At 37.8% G+C, this 20,229-nt stretch overlaps 2 protein-coding genes across 6 annotated transcripts in view; one reads left to right on the plus strand and one right to left on the minus strand.

Moving 5' to 3' along the window:
* Positions 1-20,229, plus strand: part of MAPK8 (mitogen-activated protein kinase 8) — a 166,641-nt gene that overhangs the window by 29,213 nt on the left and 117,199 nt on the right. The window lies entirely within an intron of this gene.
* The window catches only part of FRMPD2 (FERM and PDZ domain containing 2), a 61,655-nt gene that overhangs the window by 6,210 nt on the left and 35,216 nt on the right, over positions 1-20,229 (minus strand). Inside the window, exons 26-38 of one of the 5 annotated variants that reach the window (XR_009726307.1) lie at positions 18,163-18,358; positions 17,060-17,218; positions 16,256-16,430; positions 14,988-15,198; positions 14,199-14,236; positions 11,858-11,944; positions 11,350-11,414; positions 9,812-9,973; positions 8,734-8,905; positions 6,796-6,872; positions 4,805-4,890; positions 3,055-3,170; positions 641-789 (exon numbers count right to left, since the gene is read on the minus strand). Coding sequence is in view for 4 of the 5 variants with exons in the window: in XM_061358813.1 (XP_061214797.1) it covers positions 641-789; positions 3,055-3,170; positions 4,805-4,890; positions 6,796-6,872; positions 8,734-8,905; positions 9,812-9,973; positions 11,350-11,414; positions 11,858-11,944; positions 14,199-14,236; positions 14,988-15,198; positions 16,256-16,430; positions 17,060-17,218; positions 18,163-18,300 (1,635 nt within the window). In the remaining variant the exon portion in view is untranslated. Of the gene's footprint in view, positions 1-640; positions 790-3,054; positions 3,171-4,804; positions 4,891-6,795; positions 6,873-8,733; positions 8,906-9,811; positions 9,974-11,349; positions 11,415-11,857; positions 11,945-14,198; positions 14,237-14,987; positions 15,199-16,255; positions 16,431-17,059; positions 17,219-18,162; positions 18,436-20,229 lie in introns of those variants that run through there. The other 4 variants (XM_061358813.1, XM_061358811.1, XM_061358812.1 and 1 more) reach the window with 4 other exon arrangements.

A 20,229-nucleotide genomic window follows, 5' to 3' on the forward strand; every position in this document is an offset into this window, starting at 1 on the left:
TAATCTGTTCTTTAGGAATTTGCTGATAACTGAGTACTCTTTTTGTATCCTGAAACAAGAGATTCTATATGCTCCCCTAATTTTATATATTTTCATGCCATCAGATGTAATTATGTGTTTTCATCATCTGTGGAGGTACATTACTTTTTCTTTTTAATTTCATAAAGATCTGAACCTAAATAGCATCTTGTGGCAATGAGTTCCATGGTTCACTGGAGCATTGCGTGAAACATTCTGCTTTCAACTAAGTGTGTCAGGACTACTGAATCCCTAGCAACATGTATTTTTTGCTTTAGTTGCTTTGCAACTCCTAAAATAGTTCTTAGGGAGATGTTCGGCAGAGCTGAGGGGGTAATAGGAAGAAGTCAGTCTAGGAAAAAGCGATTAATACTCTAGTGTATTACTTATTTTTCATTCCATGTGGGTTGTATCTTTGGACAGGGAATAGTGTAAACCTGACCTGTGTGGAAAGAAAGATCCAAATACTGCATCATCACCCAAACAGTAGAGTAGAAACCCCATTCTGGCAGGAATAATTCTCTGAGAAAGTGGAGTCAGTAAAGATATACAAGCCAATCTCAGTATGCAGAAGGCTGCTAAAAGTTACACACTCAGATCTTAAAAAGGAATCACACTTTACCACAAACTCCTTTAACACCTCCTGAGTCTCAATCCGAAACTGAAGGCCTCGAATAAGACCTGTGATGCCAGTTGTTGGACCTATTCCAGCCAGTGATGGTTTAAAGTTAATTAAGTGAGTCAGTTCATCTCCAGAAGCAAAGGTTCTACCTAGATATCAACAAAGAAAAACAGAGGAGTTTTTAATTATCATTGTTCACAGTACAAATTCTTGGCTTTAAAAACTAGGGGACTGCAGTACATAAGTACATTTTGATGCTTATACTGTGGAAGTGAAATGTGAAAAAAATATTTTTGGCTTACTTATGTTCACAGCAGAAAGAAGAGTAAGTCAGCACCATGGATACAACCAGCACCACATTTCATATCATTTGGAAGCAGATCCAACTACTGCAACTTATTGCCTCATACAGTTTCTAAACACAGTCTGTTTAAATAAAGTGCTCTTGCAGAATTGTAAACTTTATCAACAGATTCTATTGGTACTGGAGACTCTCGCCACATCTTCACAAGGAATCATCCTCATCTATCCAACACTTCCCTGAAAATTAGAACTGCCACACCCCAGTGATAGGAATAATCACTGCAAATTCTTCCTCCCTGAAGTAAAATATCTTCTGTCCTTTTCATCTTACCTCACACTCCTCTTCAAGAAAAAGATGCAAAGCATCTTTGATGCAACAAAATCAGGATTCAGTTTTACAAATTTGCTCACCCTGAAGTATGTGTTCTGATATGAAACTTGACAGATTAAGACAATGGATAAATATTTATATCTCTAGAAATACCACTACTTTACTGTAGCAGTTGAAAAAAAAAATTTACCATGTAGAGGAAAACCAGTAGCTTGTTTGGTAAAAACTAGTTGTTTGAGGTAGAGAAATGATGGAATTTGTCCTTTTAGTCATAGACTACTGTTGGCAAAGGATAACATACCAGCTGTCTCAAAAAACCCTGTTGATCAGTTCCACAGGTTTGTGGTATGTTGAAGACAAGAAGCAATGCTCTCTTTTCCTCTTGTAAGATGTCATCTCTATTCTTAACCAATGTCCATAACAAAACTGTTGTGCTTTCTGTGCTTTTGTCTGGGCTACAACTTGCACCTGCCTTGCCTGAGCTTCTGAAACAATTTCTGTCCACTTTCTGTTTTCTAGCCATAAGAGATGCCAGGGTATTTCTATTAACTAATTGAGAGAGCCAGTGAAAACAGATCTGCCACACCAGACACAGCACACTATTTCCTATACACCTCTCTTTCCTTCCAGATCAAGTGGAATAGGAAAGCCAAAAATCTGAGCAGGTATGAGAGGAGAGATTGGTTATAATTTTCTATTTGCTAGCCAGCACAGTTTGGTAGTGTGAGGGAGATAACTGTGATTTACTTCTTTTAAGAGCCATGAGCAATTCATTGCTTCCACAGGGCAAGAAGAAGCAGGGAGAGACCTGTATTTCAGAGAATCTGTAAGATACTGATGTATGATTGCTTTCACAGATTTTTCTTGTTTGCAGCAGAAGCAGCTTAATTTCCTATAGGAACAACTAGGCAGATTCTTTCTGTAAACTGTCTTCTGGTTTCAGAACGGCTTTAGCACCTGAGCTGTGAAAGTGCTTCAGTATTTTAAGCACATCAGTTCTAGAGGTTTTAATTTCACTCATTATATGATGTGAAATTCAAAGCTATATGCTTTTATTTCATTCATTTAGAATTTACATTTTTAATTATGCACTGGGAAGCTCCCACAATTTTGTTTCTGGCCCAAATTGCACTGGTTTTGTTTTCTTTTTTTTGTTCAGCCACTGAGCCAATGTGTCATTTCTTTGCACGTCCAATAGTGCATGACTTGAACAAATGTTATGAAGTTGCTCAAATTAATGCAACAACTTTCTTTTCCTCTTTTTTGCTCAGTTTACAGCTCAGTTACACCTGATTGAGTCTAATCAAGGTATTCAGAGATTTTCCTTTGAGGAAGGACATGATATGGAGCATGGAAAAAAATCCTAACAAAAAAAAAAAAAAACACACATACACACACACACACAAAAAAAAATAAATTGCTCATCCTTTTGAAACTGGGGTGCCAGAGCAGAGGTGCTCTGAGCAGTGGTGAGCAGGTGATGGCCAGCACAGCTGCCCTCCCTGAGTTCAGCTAACTACATTCAGACTCGTGTTCCTTCCTTCCTGCTGTTCCCCAACAGAGTTGGAGAGGTCCTGATGTAGGCCTTCTTCTTGTGGATGTTTCAAAGGTTTGATGGCCTTCATATGTATCACAGTAAAAATTGTGTCCTGAGTGCTCTGGTCTTTGAGACACAAAGAGCAAATACTTAGCTTTTATATAAGTGATTAGTGTTCTGACTGTACGTATACAGAGGAGCTGGCCTAAAATGTTAAAGAAATAGAAATTTTTGCATGGTTACTTCTAGGTAGAACAGAAATCCTGTGGGGCATATCATTGTCTTCATCATTCCGGTTGTCTGCCACAGGCTGCTGAGTCTCTGTTCTGCAGCCTTCACATTTGGCATATTTCTGGGACCTGTAAAACAGCATCAGTTGAATGGTCTTACAGAAGCAGCAGAAACTTTTATAGTTTGGTGGTTTTCTTAACCTATTTTTTATCACTTTTAACTTTCTTAAGCAACTATTGTTAAGAATTAGCGGAAACTCCAAAGAGCATAAATCCAAGGAGTAATAGCATAGTCAGGAGTAGCGCTTGGAAGTAAGGTTTGTCACAGTTGCAGCCAATTTTTCATGTATGATATTTTTCAGTTGTTAGGCAGCCATAGCTATATAGGCTTTGCTTATTACTGTTGCCTAAAGTATTTAGAAAATTTTGGAGCCCTTAAATATGTTTTAGGTAGAAGATGTGCCTGCAATCCAGAATACAGCTATAATGTGTGCAGAATGGGTCAAATGTTCCTCTACTGGCTAACTCTGATACCCGCAGACCTAACATTTAACTATGTTATCAGGCTTAAGCATATCAGTCTTGCATCCTATCCTAGGTGTGATAATAATAACTAATGTTAGAAACAGTGGAAGGTACACTTAAGAGGGAGAATAAGATAATAAATAGCAGCTTTCTGAATATCAGTAACCATTGCAGCTGCGCATGTTCAAGTTACACAAAGCTTTTGCAAGTAGCAAACAGGAACACTGGAAAGTACTGGTAGTAAAACGATTCAGATTACATGACAGAGGCCAGAAAACCATCCTATTTGCAAAACAATCAGAAGAGATACTTGCTATCCTTATATGTGATAACTTTGTATTAGTCATAAATGGATTTGTGCATCTTGCCCACAGAGCAAGATAACTTAATCATACCTAATTGCCTGGTATATGACAAGGTAATGTTATATTAGCAATGAGATAATAGCAAGGGGCACTGAGCCTCTGTTCATATGGATGTTCTTACGTGCAGATGCTCTCAAACCATCTTGCAGCTCTGCAAGCAGGTGAGTTAGGGAAGATTTTCATCCGTAATTGGTTGGCCAAATACTGTTCTTACAAAATTTTAAGTTTTCTTACAAAATTTAAGTAAATATTTAGTCTTTTTTCCAATTTATGTGGGTTGTAAGTGATAAAGAAAATAGCCATATTTCGTCTATGCCATGTCATTTTGATAGACAAAACTGCCCATGTCTTATCAACACTCCATTATTCTTTGGTTTCCCATTGTACTGTGTATTTAAAATTTGAAGTTCTTCTCTTCCTGTAGTATGTACTTTCTTTGGAGTAACATTCTCAAATTCTCCTGACTCTCAGATGTCTGGAGCTCAAAATCTGGATTGCTACAGCGAAACAGGACAAGGTCCAGCCCAGGCTGCAAGTGCTGCTTGGAACACTTAGAACCCACAGGTGCCCTCCCCACAGCAACATGATAGCGGTACCACTGTTCTCTCTTCTCAGGTAGAAAAGCTAAAGCTAGCTTAGGCATGTCTGCATGAGCTGTTAGAGCTAGAAACTTTGTTTCATTTGTCTTAATAGCTGTGGGGAAGCTGTTTAGCATTTCTTACTGCAGATGGAGCTGTATTCCAATAGAACTGTATTTCTGTCATTTAGGACACATGGGTGCATTTGCACTCCGTATTAGGACAGTTCTGGAAATAAAAGATTAATTAGCCCTACTATTTATTTTGATAGTTTTAATTCATTTGAAAGACTTACCTGTCTGAAATGTTACTGATTATATCCTTACAGTCTCGTCCAGCCAGCTGACCTTGCAGAAGGGAACTGTGTATGCTATCTAAATCCTACAGGTTTAAAATATGAAAAAGCTGTTAAAAATCAGTACATAGAAACATAAAGCATGTGGTTACTTTCATTGACATTGCTTCTTATATCTGTAAAAATGTGTCCTTCAATCAGGAATGGAAGGGAAAACAGAATAGTTTCCACTTTCAGAAGAAAGTATGCAACTTTGATTCAGCATTGTAGTATCTACCGGTAGTAAGAAGCCACTAGGTGTAAAAAGTATTTGTGAGTTTCATAACAATACAGTCTTCAGAATCCCCACAACTCAGAATTAATGACTAAACTTTGAAAGGTTTCATGATGATCTTAAGGTCCTTTCCAACCCTAACTATTCTATGATTCTACGATTCTATGTTAGTCATATCCTCCCCAATCTCATAAAGAAAATGCAATCACAGTAATCATGAGTCACACTATTCTTCACCTCCTTAGCTCTTAGTGGGAGAAAGCACCACTGTCTAAGATGGAATCGTTGGTAATAATTTCCTTTTTCTATCTCAGACACAATGATGCCAGCTGGTAGAAGCTGGGTGCAGCTGCTCTACTGAAGAAGCACTCAACTGACAGAGAAGGCAGACCCTTGATCACCCTCCATATGCAGGAGAAGTGATAATATTGGTGGGTGGTTTTGCATTCTAGAGAATTATAACTGGATTCTGCATTTAAATAATGATTCAGGACATCTGCATCTGCATCATCTTTGTGGAAGTGGCTCCTTCTGAGTTGAAACACTTGATAGATAATTATTTAAATTCTAGTTCAGAGTGGTGTTTCTTTTTCTTTCCCTCCTTAATATTCCAGATGTATTCAGAGTACTGTGACATGTTACACAGTATAAACTACTGAATGCCCCACAGAATCTTAATGGTAGCTTCCACTTACACCTTATTTTCTTACTTTTGTGCTTGTACTTTCCCATAGAACAGGGAAATTTGTGGCTGCCTGTTTAGTAATGAATTCATTTACCCAGTTGCTGCACCTACTAACTGCATTGATTGGAGAATGCTGTATAGGTTTTTGTTTTCTATTTGCTAAGGAAAGGTATCTTACTGCTGCTTTTTTTGCATATGTGATTTTTTTTCCACTGGGTTGTCATTTTCAGAGTCTACATCTTTAGATGGCAGCTGTGCTCTATCAAGTAAAGCATAAATAGTTTCTATTCACAGGAAACAGCTAAATGCAAACTTGAAATAATGAACACTTAATGAAACTAATTCAGCACAAAATTTTAGCATGTGCTTTAAGTTAAGCATGTGCTGCGCTTAACTAGATAGACTTTACTACATGCTCAAAACTACATTTGTGCATTAACACTTTGCTAACTTGGGGATCTAATAAGGAAACCTTAGTACTATCTCCTATTTTTCATTTCATTTTTTATTTCTTGGGTGTACTTCTTTGTCAAAATATAGGCATGACCTTGTTTTGATATTACATTTCATCACTGTCTAACAGTTTAGTTCAATACCCATTCCAACAGAGTACTTAAAACTTCCTCAAACAAATTCCTCTTCAAGGCTTTCTCATCTTATTCACATCAAGGATTTATTCAATTTTTCTTTTCTAGTTTGATTATATTGGTTGAGAGGTTTTATTTGTTGTGGATGATAAAAAGACCTATATTTCTCACATCTCCTGAGTAGAGGTTTTACAACTGTAAACTTAGAAATAATAGATGCTGTAAAATTTGATGTGGAATTATACTAATTGCATGCTCTTATCTCACTGGAACCCCCTGACTCATTCAAATGTTAGCAGTTCCCCTCATTGGTAGCACACTTCCCTCACCTTAATTGTTTTTTGTTAAGAAGGTGTGGTTCTTGCCTGCACTGAAGCAAACCCATTTTGTAAACAAACCTGAGTACATTGCCTGATAACTTCTAGAAGACTGATTCAGATTTTACCTTGGTACACATCTGGTGCGATTCTCCTTCCTTGAAAGTGAGAACAGGATGAGCTTGCAGGCTTCCCTCTGCACTATCTGAACACCAGAAAACAAAATCAAAACAACACCCCTATGAAGCATGAAAATATGGAGTCATTTCTTCTGTGCCACGCACACCAGAGGACTTCAATCTTGGAAGAAGCACTGAGATACAGTGCCAGAAACTGGGCATGGAATATCCCTTTCGTGGATGTTCTGAGGGTTAATACAACACAAATATTATATAACACCACTGAAGAAGTCAGCATAATTCAGGTTGCCAGAAGATACACTGAAGAGACCCCTGTATCAACAGCAGTTATAAAAAATCTGAAACAGAATTTAATTCTGCCCTCTCTAATCCAGCCCATTCCTGAGGCCCAAATACCATAGATGAACTTTAATGCCAGTGCTTCTATAATACCACTGGGTTTTGCTGGTCCAGTTTAAACTTTCCAGCAACTGTGTAATTCACCAGTGTCATGTGAGATGCAAATAAATGTGCCCACAACTAATTCCTTGAATTTGCAAGGCTGGAGAAAAGGCTAGTCTTACTGAAGTGAATGGAAATAATTCCACAGACCTTAATAGAGAAGAGCTTCAATCAGCCTTTTTATAATTGGCTATCCTTACATTTTTTATTTATTTTATCATTACCCCCCAGATTTAAACTAGAATAGAGATGGGCCAGTGAACATCCTCCTTTGAAGCTGGTGCTGACGATAGTGTTTACATCCTTGTCGTGGTTTAACCCCAGCCAGACAGCTTGTTCACCCACTCCCTCCCCTTCTTGCCCTCCCCCAGGACAATCCTTAGGGAAAAGCTTTGTTCTTGAAACTCAGAGGCAGCTTCCAGTAAGTGCAGGAGTATCCAGTGCTTAAGACACTGGCTAGAAGTTCAAGATGATTAGGTTCAGTCTAATAGATACTGAAAACACTGAGATCTTTGAACCCTACAGGGCAGCTGCTGTCTAACAGCAGAATTGCCTAAAACACCTCTACAGCCAAGTTCGCATCAGTAAAGCTGACTATATGCATATATGTTTGCTCTAAAATATGTCAAAACCCCACAGTCAGCTCAGCATCTCTTCCTCATCAGCTGAGGAGAAAGTAAATAGCAATGATACTAGCTTCTTGCCTACAGAGATTTGAAACAAAGCCTCCAATTTGTAACTGATGAGCTAGAAGGTATATTAAGAAGGAATTATATATTTTTCCCACTGAATTTTCTCCTCAGTATTCAAGGAAATAGGTGGTTGAGGTATATAAACCCATAATCTATTGTTAATAGTATATCCTTCCTTCCACCCAGAGCTTTAATTTGTATTTTGAGTTTGAATATTCATTAGAGCAGAGCCTGCAGCACAAGTTTTTTTCTATTAGAGTTAGTCAGCTCTGCGAGTTTTGCCCTGTGCAGGTTGATGTGCTCTCGAATTCATAGCAATCAATCAGGGAGCAGAGGCTTCTGGATTTGCACACACACAGAAAGGAGAGGAGCTGTCTGTCAGGTAGAACTGGTGCTTCCTAGAGATAAGGTAAGAGTGTTGGGGTGTGAAATTTATGGGAAATGTGTTTTAGCGGCTGGGTCAATAACTGCCTGTGATTCTATCAGTGGGTTGTATAAAACCAGGTAAAATCAGACCAGGAGCCTCCATGACTTAAAAATAAAAGCTTAGTTAAAGGTTCTGTGAGGCTCTTGCAGCTTTGCTTCCACTATTTCTAGACTTAAAACTGATGCTTGGGCATTCCTTCCCTATGGTCCTATGTCTTGAGTAGCTTATCCAGAGCTGCAGATAAGGATGAAGAATGTGTTTATATATGCAGTTATGAGTCAGGACTAACTGTAAAGTTAGTACTGTTGAACCCAGGCAAACACATAATCTCACTTTACTGTCTACTGAGTGGATGTAGCTGCTTACCATGCTCTGCTTTTGTGTTTGGAGGGAAAGGTATACTCTTGCTTTGATTGCCTGTGTAAGCCCAATGCAAAGCCATCCTTCGGCACACAGTGAGTTGAACAGTGCCTTGAGCTTTGCGCAGCAAATCCGTAACTGTTTGGCGTGGCAGGCCAGACACAAAAGTCTCATTCACCTGAAAAAATACAATGATATATACTTCCAGATTCCTGTAACAAATTGTTTTTTAACCACATATCCCAGCATTGAGCATTTTGCACTTCATATGTCCTCATCCCCTCCCATTTTAGTAACTTGCTTGTTCCTCTCCTGTCTACTTCTTTATACCATGATTGCCAGCAGTACAGCACAAAAGTGTAGTTTGCACCTCTTCTGAAACACTAGGAGGGCATTGTTCCCCCCATAATTCAGATGGAAGATGAAGGAGATATGGAAGTAAATGAAAAACAGGAAAGCAAACAGAAGTACTGAAACTCCTGGAGGGGAAGAAAAAATAATTTGGGGTAAAAATAAAACCCAAACACCCCCCAAAAAGCCAAAACATGATTTATGTTAACAGATGGTTAAATAGTAAGATTTTAATTAAAGATTCAAAAGCTCTAATTCCAGTGCTTTTTGCTTGTCTTGGTAATACCTGACTGGCACTGATGATAGATTCCTCTCAGTATCCTCTTGGTTAGCATGCTTGGTATGCATGCTTGGTCAGTTAACTCTTCCTTCCCTGATTTTTTTCATGTGTAACCATGTGTAATTCTCACTGTGCACAGTTACACTACAGAGTGATTGCACTTTGTCACTTGCCCTGCTATTCTGGGTTTGCTTCTCTGCTGGATTAGCCAACAGCCACCTCCAGCTGTAGAGAGGCCCAGTCCCAAAGGAAGCTGAATGTTAGGCAAGGGATGGAGGGTAGGGAGGCAGAACAGCCGTCTGACCCTCAGGAGCTGAGAGACACCATCTTCTACATATTACTGTGCCAAGCAGCACCAGATTTCCAACCTGTGCAGCCTTTATACTGAACAGAATGCTAATGATAGAATATCTAGAGAAATTGTAGGCCAAAACAATGAAGAATAAGCAGTACCTTGAGTAGGATGTCACCAACTTGAAGCCTTCCATCTATGTCTGCAATGCTGTCTGGGCTGATGGCTTTTATTAGGATAGCCCTGCCATTTCTTCCACCTACGAGTGCAAATCCTAGGCTTCCATTTTCTGCTTTTTCCAGCTCAACCTTAATAATGAAGTCCTACAATAGACAAGGGTGTAGTCTTAAGTGGAGTTCAGTTAAGGCTGTGCTTTTTTTGCTTTTTTAATAATAAATAATCCCATTATGCTTCACAGTCCTCACTCACTGATGTAGATTATGGGATATATCCTTCTCCTGAATAGGTATACAGAGCTTCCATATATTAAAATAGGAGCTGTATATATGTATCAGAACGAAAATAGTACATACTTATTTCCATAATCGCTTTCAATAATTGCTGGAGGGGAAAATAGCCTCTTAATAGCAAGGAAATACTTACTTTTGTAATCCTTTTATAACATTTCAAATACACCACCTTCACTGACATCGAGTCACTCTTCTCTCCAGCATGAAGGTAATGCAGTACATCCTCCATTATTTTATTATTCTATAATGAAAAACTTGCAACCCCAACATACCCATCTGTTTGGCTATAGCATTTCATTCAGTTTTAAAATAAGCTGCTTTCTTAGGGTCAAATATTATATCAGAAATAGCAGCAACCTAGAAATACTTATGACTTGCAGCATGACTTTTCCAATCTTGCAAATGTCACCATCAGAAATTATTTTAGCATGTTGAACAGATAAACCATCATGGATTAAATGGTGCAGAAGAAGCAGTAATAGTGATGACTTAATCAAAAGTGAGAAAATAGTTTCCATTCTTCTGCCAGGTTGGAGGTCTAATTTTAACAAGAGAGCAGCCTTTTGCAAACCACAATCAAGAGAAAACTAGTAAATCAATTCCCATGAAATATCAGTCCCAATGTGGGCAATTTCACTTCCAAGTAATGTTATTTTCCACATTTTTGCACAAACAGAAGTGGCGCTTGCACTTGTAAGAATTTTGAAGCATTGTGTGTTGAGCATGGGAATTCTTTTTTTGAAGAGCACACATGTATTTTAAGAAGTCATCATTTCAAAAATTGCATTAATTTTGATAAATTCAAACCGTTAGGGCTTATGTCAATACTGCAGAATACGCCAAAGGTTTTGAGTACTTCTACAGTCTTTTCAAATGCCCCCATCTGAGAATTTCAGAATGAAATATATTAACTCAGATTTCAAAAATTGTTGTGGAAAATATTTTACAATTACAGTTGCACTTATTTGCCCTAGATTCCACAATATCATACACTGAAAAACAGTAATAGGAGAGCCTAACTCGGGGAGTGTTCAAGGCAATCTAGTCCATGAAGACTGAAGGAATTCAATACTTCACAGGACACTCTCCAAATGCATTATATTCACATTTTCAAAGGAACTGGAGAGGAATCAAATACTGTTGAAGTATCACTGTTGAAAAAAAATCTCACTCCATATAGCTCACTTCACTCGACGGATCATGTCACACTTGATAAACTTGTCACTTACCTTACATTCTGGAGAATCAGGAGTGTCTTGCTCAGCATCACAGTTTGTTTCCTCCAAATGTTTCTCTGTGAAAAAGCAGTGGCAGCAATGTTTGCTCAGTTGTACTGGTAAAACGTTCTACAGTATAACTCTCAAAATCATATTCAGAGGCATAATAAAACATTTTCTACTTGACATGTAAAATACAAAAAAAATAAATTTGAGGATTTATGTGGGCTTACATTCCTGAACTGCGAACTTAACTTTCTATGCATTATCCTGTAGACTTTTTATGTCCCAGTCAGCAGGTTCCAAAACAAGCTTTAAAAGCTGCATACTATAGGGTCAGATACTCTAGATGGATGACAGGTAATGTATAAATGTTCTCCGAAACTCTGAGGGAGGTAGTTTTGTTTATGAAGAATTAATCTTTCCCAGGTGTGGCCAGTACCACCTGCAGACTTATTTTCTTTCAAAGAAAAGGCACACAATTTTACAAACCCTAATTGAAAAATACTGAGTTCCTTACCATGTTGATGCAGCAGATGCTGTTCTTGGGAATTCAGGTTTTCATTTGAGAAAGAAATACTGGCTTTCTCTGTCTCAACAGGTGGCCCTAAAAGCATACATGTAGGTTTGTTCTGACAGGCCTCCTGCTAACCTTCATATACACAGTGGAATGAAAACTCTTTGCTTAGCTTATTAAACAAAGAATCAATATCCAGTACTGACACTACATGAGGCAGTTTGAGACACTTACTACTGCGTTATTAAGTTTGCCAGTTTGCACAGTAATATAAACAATTCTGTCATGAATTGCAGAGCTGTTGCATCTCAGTCATTGCTATTTTTAAAATTGCAACAACAATCAGAGATCAGACTGAGTCATTCAAGACATGTGGCAATGATCAGGCAGAGGAAGAAGCAGGGCGTTTTAGTGTTTGAACAGACGGATATGTAAGAAAACAATGTGCATTTCTTGACACTTCCACCTCTAACCACTCACCGCCAGTTTTGGGATTTTGCGTTATCATCTTGGTGATCCTCGTTGTTTTCCAAAAAGTATTCTTCATTGTATGAATTATAGAAAATGTAGCAACAGGACAAGGGGTAACGGGTTTCAACTTAAACAGGGAAAGTTCAGATTAGATATAAGGAAGAAGGAATCAATACTGGTGGCCTTGTAACAGCCTTCCAGTGTCTGAAGGGGGCCTACAAGGATGCCACAGGGAGGCTGTTTATCAGGGAATGTAGCTATAGGACAAGGGGTAATGGGTCTCACCTTACACAGGGGAACTTCAGGTTAGATATAAGGAAGAAGCCCTTTACTGGGAGGGTGGTGAGGCACTGGAATGGGTTGCCCAAGGAAGTGGTGAATGCCCCATCCCTGGCAGTGTTCAAGGCCAGGTTGAACAGAGCCTTCAGCAACATGGTCTAGGTTGAGGCATCCCTGACCATGGCAGGGGGTTGGAACTAGATGATCTTAAGGTCCTTTCCAACCCTAACTATTCTGTGATTCTATAAATTTTCTGCTGGTTTTAAAGGAAAAAAAGAGCTCCCTGTTGCATTTGCAGTTTTAGTATGCATTTTTGTGACAGTCTATCAAATGAAGAGTTGTTTCCTTAATTGCAAATAGTTATGGATTTTCTATAAATCTATCAAAGATGATAGCAACAGAACACCAAATACCAAATTACTATATATTTAAGTGCCTTAAAAAAGTGAAGAACCTTGTTTTATAAGAGAGGTGGGTAACTGTACTACTGTAGAGTTCATAAATCTGTACCAGAGATGGATCAGATCTGGTAACCTATTTTGCAGGTGTATTGAGAAATCTCGGAATTTGCAAAGCTCATGGAGCAAGGATGTGTAAGCAAGGTCCTAACAGAATATGCTTTTACCATGTTTTAGTTATATCACAGGAACTGAGAGCACATGTAACTTTAGTTGTAGAAAATTCAAAGAAGTTTGTTCTTCAGTAAATTAAATAAACTGCTTCAGATTATAAAAACAAATACATGACTAGTTATTTTAGGGTAGGAAACCTGTAACTAGCTTGACTTGGAATAGTTTCTTCAGATAGTCAGATGCTAGTATTAAGATGAGTGAAGGCATATGAGTAATTCTGTTCTAGGGGTACTTTTTCAGGTCATCTTTGAAAAAAAAAGAAGTTATTAAAAAAAAATCAGATATTGAGTCAGCTAAATGAAACTGAAGGTCAGGCCTGACTTAAAACTGCAGCCAAATGTACACTGGAAAGTATGACTTGCATTGGTAAGGCACTTTCTGTGCAGTAATGTAAATGTGATACCTATCCTTCCATCTGATGGTGCAGATGCAACCTCTGCTTACTGGGTTTCCTTCTACTGCTGCAGCAATTCTGGTCACGTCTTTGCAGTGCAGATGATTACTGTAGTTTTGTGTTAGTTACAGTATTAAATATACTCTCGGAATGCTGTTATATTAACTAAGGGATATTGGTGCTGCCTGTTTCTGATTTTCTATAGATTTACTGATAGCAGTTTAAAAAGTTGGTCTAGATGATGAAGTAGTGGCTCATATTAAAAACTTTCAATCAAAACAGATGTTGAAATATGACCACTTAAAATTCCCTTTTAATATCAATTTAAAAAATAGAAACTATGCAAAATACAATAAATACATTTTTACAGAGAACTATACATTTAATTCCTATCTTTAAGGACCCACCAAATTTTCTTCAGACTCTTAGAATCGCTGTAACTGAATGCCAGGTTACAATCTCTTAATAACATTTTAAAGGCAATGAATCAATACCTTATGTTTATTTCCAAAATCAGAAGCAAGTTTTGAACTAAAAAAAAAATAATAACAATATTAGCCTTACTTACTATTCTCCTGCTCTATAGGAACCACTGGATTGCCATTTCTGGGGGCAGAAAAAGTGAAATATGTGAGCCATTAAGAGCTGCATGCTTTGTAAAGCACATATGAAAAATCGTTTTTGAAAGTCAGTTGTCTGAATTGTGATTGTACTTCTATGATTTTGTTAAGGGTGTTTTCCCAAAGAGTATTTATATGAGTATATAAACTATTTGTATGTATTTAACAACAGTGAAACATTTTTATTTAATTTATTTATTTCCCTGGGTTGGGGAAATAAAGAAGATGTTGAGCCATCTGTCCCATTACAGAACTGCTTTGTGGTATATTTTGAATTCAGTTTTGGTTCCTCCTATATAAAGTTGGAATGATCTTTTGTGAAAATGTTTAACTTTTGTAAGTAACTCAGAGTTTTCCATCAGAGGTAGTTTCTTGCCTGTAGTTGTGAATCCAAGATTGTATGCAGAAGGTTGGCACTAGTGAAGTGGACTTCCCATAGAGAACAGGATACCTGAAAACGATGGCCAGCCTCATGGCTAAAGGTGCACATTTGTATTTGGGTGACAGTTTGGATACCTCATTTGTATTGTATGAGTGTACTTGTACTCATTGTGTTAGCTGTAACTACAAGGAGTGAAGATATCTTATGCATGTTATTTATCAAGTGGCAATGTTTAGACCTTTGAGTTAAAGCATTTTTTTTGTAGTTTGTCTTGGTTTTATTGTTTGACTTGTTTATGTAAAATTGAAGAACTTGCTTCAACATTAGGAGGAAGGTTGAGTATGCTCAGATTTACCTTGTGGCTTTGATTTGGACATGCTGGGTGGCAGCTTCACACACTCTCACTGCATCATCCAGGCTAATGCCCTCAGTCCACAGTCCACAGATGTAAACAATCTGATCTCGTGGCTGCAAACTGCCTTCCACACTGGCGGGAGAGCCAGGCACTATTTCTAGCACATAAATACCTTGTAACTTGCTTCCAACCCCTCCTGTCAGCTTCAAGCCTAGAATAATGCAGAGAAAGCATCTTTTGCAGCAGCGTGTTTTCAATTTCACTATCAGTGACATACAGCCTAATGGAATAGATGTGGGTCATTGAAAGATAGGCTGAACAAATCACTGACATTATAAATAACAGTCCCCCCAGTGAGATGGGGAATAAGAGCTGGACAGGGAGATTGAAATGCAATTAGATGATAAAAAAAGTAGGGAAAAAACTTAATGGTATTGTCTACACTTCGGCTATCAATAGTGCTTTATTTCACCTGATGTTGAATAGTCATTTGAGTAAGCCACTCAGCTGCATAGCAGTAACTCCCTCATTACCAGAGTGCTTAAGTGCCCTGCAATCTTTAGAATGCCATAGACAATGGAGGCATAAAACAAATGAGGAGATACCTATACAGTGAAAAATTGAATTGTGCAAGAATATCCAAGAAAACTCCGAAGAAGCTAGTTTTGAATTTGAAATTGCATGCTATACCTGAGCAAATATAGTTATACTGTTTCCTGAGTCTACAGTTGTATCTGTGTACAGTACTCACCACATTCTGCAGAAATACCAAGATACAGTGTGGGGATTTCTTTTATCGCTTGTTTTGCACAATGTAGATCAAACTTTGTTTTTATAGTTAATCAAGGATTTGAGTGGAGACTTTTTGATAGCAAACTAATTTTTTTTCTTTCCCTCCAAAAAGATATTTATGTATCTCAGCAGGTAGTAGACATTATTATGTACAACATTATTATCTACAACCAACAGCTTCTGTATATCAGTAATATAAAAATATGAAACTAGAGATCTGCAAGAAATATTAGCTGATAGGGTCATAATATAAAGACCATTTATCCAGCTGTCTTCCCTAGTCTAATTAGATATATTGGTCTTCCCTTTAAGGCCTTACCCAAAATAAAGCTGTTCATCATCATGGGTGATGGCAAAGAGCATAAAGGTGTCACAGTCACTCAAGATCATACTGATCTAAGACCACAGTTGGCTACGATTACCTTATGATTGCTATAATCCCTGTCCAAAATAGCAAGCATATATTTATTACACACCTAGCTGTCCATTGGCACCTTTGGTGAGAGTAATTTCAGGAATCTCATCTGGCCTAATAGAGGGACGTGGATCACTGTGAGCACGACCAACCACAAGGTGCAGATCAGGAGGGGAGCTTTGCAGTAAAGTCAGGGCTTGATTGCATGGTAAAGATGTGACATCAATTCCATTCACCTAAATGACAAACCAGTAAAATGATGTCATAGATCTCATTGACCATCATGTACTCATTCCTCCACTCTGAATTTTGCATATGAACTTAAATTAGTTTCACTTTCAGGTTACTGCTTTGGTGTGGTATTTCATGTCAGTGAATGCAACAGTTAAGATTGCAGTAAGATTTCTTTTTTTGGGCTTTTGTTTTTCTAAATGGAGAGCTCTCATAAAAATAGTTCTTTTTTTTTCCTTGAAATTCAAGGTCTTGTAGAAAATAGCCAAGACATTCTAATGCGAAAAACTGAAGATGAGCCAAACTGAAAACAGTCTTTATTCATAACTCCTGTATCCTTTGTATACAGTCTATCTTACGACATTAATTCAGTTTATTGGGAAAGCATTTAATATCTCAGTTGTCTTGCATTACTGTTAGATGATTCAAATTATTTGCCTGGTCATACAATCTATTCAGTGTGAAATGTGTCCTGCTGAAGTCAACAGAATTACATTTATTATATGATTCATTTGCACTTGCATGCCTAAGTATGTGTTAAACTGGACCCTATGAAAGGAAGAATCCTCAAGCTAAATGGCATTGATCTGCAAATATTTTCTCCTCTGTATAAACTCAAAGTCAATTACTGTACCATAATGATTCTGTCTCCCCTTCTTAATCTTCCATCAGACAGGGCAGGATCATTCAAGATTTCATCAACATAGAGGCAAGAGTCCACTTTGTTAAGAACTACAGAGAATCCATAACCGTTGTTCTCTGACTTTATCAAAGTCACAAAGATCTCCATTTCCTATTAAAATAAGTACAAGATATGTCTGATGTAGGCTTTTCTGTTGCTTCATTAACATCTTCCATTATATGCAATGTTTTATATGCAGATAGTAATCAGATCCTCAGATGATATGAATAAGATCATACATAAAGGCTTCTCTGATCTGTCACTGCTTTACTCCAGAATTCATTTTACTTCTTTTTACCTAGTGGAGCTTCATGGTGATTGACCAATAGGGCCTAATAAGGCAGAAAATACCATCAGGGACTGGAATTTTGGTATTTGGAATGTGTAAAGTAAGGCATGGAATAGTCTGAGCTGGCAAGCATTAGAGTACTAGGGTGCAGAGATTATTATTGTTATTAATGCTGCTATTGCTGTCACACTGAAGGAAATGGCTGGAAATAAATTTCGGCCTTGGTGCTCTCAAATTAGTATCAATTCAGAGCTAAATTAGTGTCAGCAAGAATGCAAGATGTTCAGCATATGGCAAGACTAAGCCTTAGATTTTGTATAGTAATTAGCAGAAGGAATGCACTTTCTTATCAGGACATTACAGTAGTATCACTGTTACAAAGAGATTTTTCACATGGGTTTAAAACATGACAGAAAGAAACCTATGTAGCTGAGTCCAATTAATTTTAGTAGCCATAGCTACTAGAGGACTGTTAGGCCTTTGTAAACTGGGAATAATACTGCGGAATTCTGGAAAGCTGCAGAAATAATAAGATTGCGAGAGCAAGGACATGGCCTTTAAGGCAATTGGTAAAGAATTCTGGACAGCTGGGTGTTGCAGAAGGTCTGCTTTACTTGAGAATTCCAGACACTAAGGAAAGTAAAAAAAGCCATGCAGAAATAGCATAGATAATGAGTTGAAATTAATGTTTAAGAATGTTGCATTCTTAAAGTTGTTTCTTTTCCCATGTATTCTACCTATTAATAGTTTGGTGCCTATCACATACCTTAGTGCAATATTCCTTTTCTTTCTTCTCTTCTTCTAGTTCCTCCAAGTCTTCCCATTCATTGTCACTGTCATGTGTCTCTCTAGCTGGCATGGATGATGAGAAGGGACCATAGACACGTGGTTGTGGGGTCACCATAGTTGTGGAGAGTGTCTCAGAGCTTCCTCCATGTGAAAGTGAGGTCACAGATGTTGAGCTGATAATGAGATACTCTTAATCAATAAGGGTTAGAGAGAGAGTTTCAGGCATACATTTCGTGTTCAACAGGTCATCATCACTCTTATTAAATATGTGGCTGGAAAATAAAAAGATTGCAGTGCTGGGGGTTTCCTCTATATGCTTTATTAGATGGCCACTGAGAAGTGTACTACTTATACATGACCTTATTTTAACTGAAGTACTAGTTATGATATCAAATTGCTGTGTGGGTCTTCCAGTGTTACTATAAAAATAAGTAATCAACAGTGGTGACCTCATAGCAGCCTTCCAGTATCTGAAAGGGGCCTACAAGGATGCTGGAGAGGGACATCAAGTACTGTAGTGATAGGACAAGGGGTAATGGGATTCAACTTAAGCAGGGGAAGTTCAGGTTAGATATAAGGAAGAAGTTCTTTATTGTGAGGGTGGTGAGACACTGGAATGGGTTGCCCAAAGAAGTGGTAAATGCTCCATCCCTGTCAGTGTCCAAGGCCAGGTTGGACAGAGCCTTGGGCAATATGGTCTAGGGTGAGGCGTTGCTGCCCATGGCAGGGGGATTGGAACTACATGATCTTAAGGTCCTTTCCAACCCTAACTATTCTATTATTCTATGATTCTACAATATTTTGCAAAGCTAATTGAAATATTAAAAGCATTCAGAATTTGAAAAGAGTCTGCAAAATCTTGCACTTTTTTTTAAGACATTAATTAGTACTTTAGTTGTTTCTTGAAAAGAATAATCAGTTCCTAGGCCACTGCCATAAACAACTTAATTAACTTACCTGGTCAGTGTTATGTACATTACAATACTACTACAATCTTTATATTTTGCATTTTTGTTGAAAGAGGAATACCAGCCACATTCCTGGCTCCTACAGGTCTTTCCTTGGCAACTAGAGCACAGACCAGAAACATGAAATACGATTCTTGTCTCTCCATAAAAAAAATTCAAGTCCTGACTTCTGTTTGTAAGCTTGCTTTTATTCTTATGCTTGCCTTGAAGATATGGCCTACAGAAATCAATGGATTTTTCAATTACTTGAATTAAAATTGCTATTGATTTTATTTCACAACAGTGGAGATAGTGGAGATAGTGTTCAGCACTTTGGATATTCAAGCCCAGACTATAATCGCATATGTTGTGTTTAATATTGTTTTGGCTGTTAGCATTAATGAACTTTAATAGAGTTCATTACTATAGCATTGACTCCCATTAAATTTCACATTAAACCCAATAGAAATGCTTCAAACACAATTTTTAAAGTATGTATTTTCTTCATATCCGTCTTTATTGAAATATTGTCAAACCTCATTCATCTTAATGAAGAAAACACTTAAAAAGACACAACTTTTATTAATGCTTTACATAGCAAAAGTGCCATGTCATTTCATACATGTCACCTAGGAACTTCCACCCTGATAGAACTTAAGTGTGTCTACCATCTCCAAAGCAAACATAGACAATTAAATGCATATTGTGTGTCTTGCATGAAATCACAGAAGATCCCCAGTGTTGAGCTGTTCTTTCAAAAGTTGTTTATGATCAGAAGGATAATACAAAGCACACTAGCAAAACAAGCATTTTAGTTGAATATAGCTAGTAGCTCTCAATAGTATTTTGAAATACTGATGAAAATTAGAAAAGCTTGTAGGCTCATGCTGTGTGCCCTCAGTGACACAACCAATCTAGCCTGTTAGCTTATATCTTTGCAGGGAGGAATTGAGAGAAGTTGACTATCTCGAGTACCATAGCAAAGCTGAGAATGAAGCTGACAGTTTGGGCTGTAATAGCTGGACAACAGATACTTACAGTACCATAGAAGACTGGGGTAACTGAAAGAACTGTTTAAGGGTAACAGCAAATGCACT

The sequence above is a fragment of the Neopsephotus bourkii genome, unplaced genomic scaffold (genome assembly GCF_033783945.1).
Source record: "Neopsephotus bourkii isolate Nb327-2 ecotype Australia unplaced genomic scaffold, CSIRO-AGI_Nbou_v1 NB_951, whole genome shotgun sequence".
Classification (NCBI taxonomy): Eukaryota; Metazoa; Chordata; class Aves; order Psittaciformes; family Psittacidae; genus Neopsephotus; species Neopsephotus bourkii.